Source organism: Mandrillus leucophaeus, unplaced genomic scaffold (assembly GCF_000951045.1).
Source record: "Mandrillus leucophaeus isolate KB7577 unplaced genomic scaffold, Mleu.le_1.0 Scaffold151, whole genome shotgun sequence".
Lineage (NCBI taxonomy): Eukaryota > Metazoa > Chordata > Mammalia > Primates > Cercopithecidae > Mandrillus > Mandrillus leucophaeus.
The window spans coordinates 1,309,310-1,315,799 of NW_012101488.1; the positions used below are offsets into that span (position 1 = coordinate 1,309,310).

General features: G+C 54.0%; 1 protein-coding gene across 2 annotated transcripts in view; it reads left to right on the forward strand.

Moving 5' to 3' along the window:
* VASP (vasodilator-stimulated phosphoprotein) overlaps positions 1-6,274 on the forward strand; it is a 27,492-nt gene extending 21,218 nt beyond the window's left edge. For both annotated transcript variants that reach the window (XM_011975110.1, XM_011975109.1), the window contains 10 exons: positions 639-723; positions 1,492-1,541; positions 1,662-1,903; positions 2,039-2,139; positions 2,979-3,030; positions 3,176-3,212; positions 3,430-3,475; positions 3,878-3,968; positions 5,229-5,286; positions 5,428-6,274. In XM_011975110.1, coding sequence (XP_011830500.1) covers positions 639-723; positions 1,492-1,541; positions 1,662-1,903; positions 2,039-2,139; positions 2,979-3,030; positions 3,176-3,212; positions 3,430-3,475; positions 3,878-3,968; positions 5,229-5,286; positions 5,428-5,465 — 800 coding nt within the window. In that variant the 3' untranslated portion in view covers positions 5,466-6,274. The remainder of the gene's footprint in view (positions 1-638; positions 724-1,491; positions 1,542-1,661; positions 1,904-2,038; positions 2,140-2,978; positions 3,031-3,175; positions 3,213-3,429; positions 3,476-3,877; positions 3,969-5,228; positions 5,287-5,427) is intronic.
* The last annotated feature ends 216 nt before the right edge of the window (positions 6,275-6,490 follow it).

The window sequence follows — 6,490 nt, forward strand, 5'->3', positions numbered from 1 at the left end:
CAGGTGCTGTGGCTCATGTCTGTAATCCCAGAACTTTGAGAGGCCGAGGTGGTTGGATAACTTGAGCTCAGGCGTTTGAGACCAGCCTGGGTAACATAGCAAAATCCCATCTGTACAAAAAAATAAATGATTAGCCAGGTGTGGTGAAATGTGCCCGTAGTCCCAGCTACTCGGGAGGCTGAGGTTGGAGGATCACCTGAGCCTGGGGAGACTGAGACTGTGGTTAGCCGTGATTGCGCCACTGCATTCCACAGCCTGGGGGACAGTGAGACTCTGTCTCGAAACAAACCAACAGTGGTTAAGAGCCTGGCTGCTGGAATCGGCCTGAATTCAAGTCTTGTTCCTGCACATTCCAACCTGGAGAACTTTGGGGCAAGTGACTGTCCCCTGGGCCTTAGCTTCTCCTGTCACTGGGACATCACAACAACACCTGCCTTAGGGCAACTCAGGCCAGGGAGGCTGGTGCTGCCTCACCTCCCAGGGTGTGTCCTCCTGGGCCTGGAGCCTCAGGGCCTCAGGAAGGAGGAAGTGAGTGCCCCTGCGCAGGATTCCTGGGAGGCCTGGAAGAGCAAGGGAAACGCCAAGGGCTGAGCAGAGTTCCAGGACTGACTTGTGGCCCTTTCTCTCTCACCTTCCAGGAGGTGGGCCCCCTCCACCCCCAGCACCTCCCACCTGGTCGGTCCCGAACGGTCCCTCCCCGGAGGAGGTGGAGCAGCAGAAAAGGTGGGGCTGGGCCCTGGGTGGGGAACCTTAGCCACGGCCAGTTCCATACGGTCTAGAACCCTTGACTCCTAGAGTTCAGAACCCAGCTAACTTGCAGTTTTCAGAATGTTCAAGAAATTTCTGACACTGAGAGTTGCAGAACCTCCTGGTCCCTGCAGATTCCTGGAAATCAGAATATGGTGGTTGAAAGAACCTCGTGGCTGGGCGTGGTGACTCACTCCTGTAATCCCAGCACTCTGGGAGGCTGAGGCAGGCAGATCACCTGAGGTCAGAAGTTTGAGACCAGCCTGGCCAACATGGTGAAATCCCGTCTCTACTGCAGATACAAAAATTAACCGGGCATGGTGGCGCCCGTGCCTGTAATCCCAGCTCGGGAGGATGAAGCAGGAGAATCGCTTGAACCTGGGAGGCGGGGGTTGCAGTAAGCCAAGATCGAGCCACTGCACTCCAGCCTGGGTGACAGAGTGAGACTCTGTCTCAAAAAAAAAAAAAAAAAAAAAGAATCTTGGGCATTTTGTCATTCGGGTGTTCCTGACAGTTTAGTGACTGAAATCTCGCATTCAGATCTCTCCCTGTCACTGCCCTGCCCTCCATTCCCCCCACTCTCACCCACCCCCATTCTTGGTTCCCTAGGGGAGGAAGGCTTGGGTGAGGATTAGGAGCCAGCGTCCCTGGAGACCTCTGAGAGAGAGGATGGAGGTCGCTGGCCCCTTCGCTGGTCATCCTTAGGGCCCTGATTGACGGCAGCTCCCTCGCCTCCCCCTACAGGCAGCAGTCCGGCCCGTCGGAGCACCTAGAGCGCCGGGTCTCCAATGCAGGTGATGCTCAGATGGCTTCGGGAGTTGGGAGGGGGCCTCCCTGGAGGAAGAGGCCAGCTAGCTGGACAGTGAAGAACGAAGCTTCTCTTTCAGCTGCCCCCTTTTCTGTGTTTGTTTCAGGAGGCCCACCTGCTCCCCCAGCTGGGGGTCCACCCCCACCACCAGGACCTCCCCCTCCTCCAGGTCCCCCCCCACCCCCAGGTTTGCCCTCCTCGGGGGTCCCAGCTGCAGCACATGGAGCAGGGGGAGGACCACCCCCTGCACCCCCTCTCCCAGCAGCACAGGGTCCTGGTGGTGGGGGAGCTGGGGCCCCAGGCCTGGCCGCAGCTATTGCTGGAGCCAAACTCAGGAAAGTCAGCAAGGTGAGGGGCCGGGAGAGGTGGGAAGGGGCAACAGGGCTTTTATGGGGGATGAGGCCAGGGCTGCCGGCGGTGTCATAGGCCTGGAAGGCCAAAAGGCCTGCCCCTAAAGCTCCTGCCCCTTTTAAATTTCTCCAGCAGGAGGAGGCCTCAGGGGGGCCCGCAGCCCCCAAAGCTGAGAGTGGTCGAAGCGGAGGTGGGGGACTCATGGAAGAGATGAACGCCATGCTGGCCCGGAGGTGAGCCTGAGCCTGGACGCCCGAGTCAACTGGAGATTCCAGTTCAGTAGGGCCCAGTCAGGGGAGGGCTCCGATTCCTGTTTGGTTTGTTTCTTTCGGTGAATGTTCCCCACTTTGATAACCAGGTTTGGGATATAATGGTGGGGTTTGTCATTTCCTGAAATGGCTGAGGCTTGCAACCACCTAGGTAGCCTGTAGAATGTTCTGAAACCCAGAATTCTAGAACCGTAGGAGATCCTGCCTTGGAATTCTGGGAACTCAGATTCCGGCAATCTCAGTGTTCTAACGCAGCACCGCTCCACCCTCGGAATCTTACTATTCCCTAATATAAGAATCATAGAACCTTCTCTATCCTGATTCTAGAACTGCAATCTCTTGAATTTTTTTTTCTCTTTCTTTTTCTTTTTTTTTTGAGATGGAGTCTCGTTCTGTCACCCAGGCTGGAGTGCAGTGGTAAGATCTCAACCCACTGCAACCTCCGCCTCCAGGGTTCAAGCAATTCTCCTGCCTCAGCCTCCTGAGTAGCTGGGATTACAGGCATGAGCCACCACGCCCGGCTAATTTTTGTATTTTTAGTAGACTCAGAGTTTCACCATGTTGGCCAGGCTGGTCTTGAACTCTTGACCTCAAGAGATCCGCCTGCTTCAGCCTCCCAAAGTGCTGGGATTACAGGCGAGAGCCACTGCGCCCAGCACAATCTCTTCAATTTCGCAACTAGAGTTTCCTTAGGTTTTCTGAGTTCCAGAATTCTATGCCCTAGCATCTACATTTCTAGAACTCCCCTCGGAAGGGGATGGGTTGGGTGACGGAGCATGTGTTTTTGCTTTTCTCTCCTGCAGAAGGAAAGCCACACAGGTTGGGGAGAAAACCCCCAAGGATGAATCTGCTAATGTAAGTTAGGGGCTCTTCTTGCCCTTCACCTCTTAGGCCGGATCATGAGGGCAGGGATAGTGGGATGTGTGGGGTTTGAACCTGAAAGAGGAAATGCGCAGAGGTGCGGCAGGGGCTGGCTCATGGCAGTTTTATTTCCTACCAGCAGGAGGAGCCAGAGGCCAGAGTCCCGGCCCAGAGTGGTGAGTGAGTGCCCAGTCCAGCCACAGGAACTACAAATCCCAGAATACCCTGTTCTCACATGTTAAGCACCTTCACGGGAGAGTCAGGGCGATGGTGCTGGGGATTGTAGTCTCCTGAGATGGGGCTTTGAACAGGGGCTGATGAGATTGGGGGAGTAAGATTGATTGGGGGGCAGTCTTTTGTCCCTGATCTTTCTGATTTGTTGCCTATCCCCAGAATCTGTACGGAGACCCTGGGAGAAGAACAGCACAACCTTGCCAAGGTAGGCCATTGGTACTGGGGCCCTTGGGGAGGTCAAGACGGGCAGATCGCTTGAGCCCAGGAGTTCAAGACCAGCCTGGGCAACATGGCGAGACTCCAACTCTACAGAAATTAGCCAAGTATGGTGGCACTTACCTGTGGTCCCAGCTACTCGGGAGGCTAAGGTGGGAGGATCACTTGAGCCCAGGAAGTCGAGGCCGCAGCGAGCCGCCATCGTGCCTGCACTCCAGCCTGGGAGAGAGAATGTGACTGTTTCAAAACAAAACAAAAACTGGGGACCTCAAAATACTTGGACTTGCCCAATTTATAAGGCGGAACTCAATGTGATCCCTGGAATAGGAGGTGGGGAAGCAGGTCCTCTTTTTAATTTCATTGCTCTCCCAAACCATGCCAACTCCCCCAGGATGAAGTCATCTTCCTCGGTGACCACTTCCGAGACCCACCCCTGCACGCCCAGCTCCAGCGATGACTCGGACCTACAGAGGGTGAAACAGGTAACTTGGAGGGGAGGTTGGGAACCACAGCAAGAGAGTTCTAGGTCTGGCCCCTGCCACTGGCATGCCATATGATCCTAGGTAACATCTCAGAAACCTCAGGTTTCCAATCTGACAAATGGAGAGGCTGGATTGGATCAAGGATGACCCAGACCCCACGCCCCCTTTTCTGGCGCCTGTGACAGACATTATTAATCTGTCACCGCGCTCATTCCCGATGAGTGCCTTGAATCCCTTCCGCACATTGACCCAGCTGTCCGTCACCAATTGGAGTTGGCAGGAGGCTGGAACGCACTTGCCAACCTTGGTACTGGATGTTCTCCAGTACTTTTCCGGCTCCAAGGATCCAGAATTCTCCCCTAGAATCCTCCAGTCACTCTGCGACCTTGACAGCAATGTCATGGTGTCGGGGTAGGGGTGGGTCTCAAACCTACTCCCTCTGGCTTTTCCATCAACAAGAAAGAGGGGACTCTGGCAGGGCACGGTGGCTCATGTCTGTAATTTCAGCACATTGAGAGGCTGATGTGGGAGCATTGCTTGTGGCCAGGAGTCTGAGACCAACCTGGGACAACATTGGGAGACCTCATCTCTAAAAATAACTTGAAAAAATTACCTGACTCAGCCGGGCGCGGTGGCTCACGCCTGTAATCCCAGCACTTTGGGAGGCGGAGGTGGGCGGATCACGAGGTCAGGAGATTGAGACCACGATGAAACCCCGTGTCTACTAACAATACAAAAAATTAGCCGGGGTGGCTCACGCCTGTAATCCCAGCACTTTGGGAGGCCGAAGTGGGTGGATCACCTGAGGTCAGCTTCAAGACCAGCCTGGCCAACATGGCGAAACCCTGTCTCTACTAAAAATACAAAAATTAGCTGGGCCTGGTCGGGGGCACCTGTAATCCAGTTATTTGGGAGGCTGAGGCAGGAGAATCGCTTGAACCCAGGAGCCAGAGGTTGCAATGAGACGAGATTGGGCCACTGCACTCCAGCCTGGGCAACAGGGAGACTTTCTCAAAAAAAAAAAAAAGAAAAAGTTACCTGATTGTGGCGGCAGGTGCCTGTGGTCCGGGCTACTTGGGAAGCTAAGGCAGGAGGATTGCCTGAGCCTAGGAAGTTGAGGCTGCAATGAGCTGTGATCGTGCCGTTGCACCCTAGCCTGGGCAACAGAGCAAGTCCTCATCTCAAAAAGTAACAGAAGGGATATTCGTTCCTGCAAGTCCCAGTACCCGCTCCTGATTAGTTGTACCCCATTAATTTTAGGAGCTTCTGGAAGAGGTGAAGAAGGAATTGCAGAAAGTGAAAGAGGAAATCATTGAAGGTGAGGTGGTTTGGTTTGGTTTGGTTTGGTTCTTAAACATTTACTTATTTCGGAGGCATCATGTCCCTGGGCAAGAGCCCTGTTTTGGAAGGGAGGAGGCAGAGACTGTGCCCCTGACCTCTGCTTCTTGTTTCCTTCCAGCCTTTGTCCAGGAGCTGAGGAAGCGGGGTTCTCCCTGACCACAGGAACGGACCCAGAAGACCCGCTTCTCCTTTCCGCACACCCCGCCTGTCACCTTGCTTTCCCTGCCTCTACTTGACTTGGAATTGGCTGAAGACTACACAGGAATGCATCGTTCCCATTCCCCATCCCACTTGGAAAACTCCAAGGGGGCGTGGCTTCCCTGCTCACACCCACACTGGCTGCTGATTGGCTGGGGAGGTCCCCGCCCTTTTCTCCCTTTGGTCCTTCCCCTCTGCCATCCCCTTGGGGCCGGTCCCTCTGCTGGGGATGCACCAATGAACCCCACAGGAAGGGGGAAGGAAGGAGGGAATTTCACATTCCTTTGTTCTAGATTCACTTTAACGCTTAATGCCTTCAAAGTTTTGTTTTTTTAAGAAAAATATATATATATATTTGGGTTTTGGGGGAAAAGGGAAATTTTTTTTTCTCTTTGGTTTTGATAAAATGGGGTGTGGGAGTTTTTAAATGCTATAGCCCCGGGCTTGCCCCATTTGGGGCAGCTATTTAAGGGGAGGTGATGTCTTACCGGGCTGGGGGTGCCTCCCCCCACCCCAGGGACTCCCCTTCTCTCTGGCTCCTCCCCCTTTTCTATGAGGAATTAAGATGCTGTAACTTTTTGGAACCTCAGTTTTTTGATTTTTTATTTGGGTAGGTTTTGGGGTCCAGGTCATATTTTTACCCCTTGGAGAAAATAAGATGAGGGAGAAAGGAAAAGGGGAGGAAACTTCTCCCCTCCCACCTTCACCTTTAGCTTCTTGAAAATGGGCCCCTGCAGAATAAATCTGCCAGTTTTTATAAATGCTAAGATCTCTGGAGTGATTTGAAGGGCTGTTCTGATGGGGATAGAGGCGTGCTCGGCCCCCCGTGCCCCTCCAGGAAGATTTGGTCTTCTGCTGAGAACCCCTGCCTCCGCCCAGGAATCCACCTTCCCCTCATCTTCCTTCCCACCCTGCACATTGTACCTGCTCCCACATCCTCAGGCCCGCAGCCAGGATGATCTCTGGCCCCTCTAGCCTCCCTC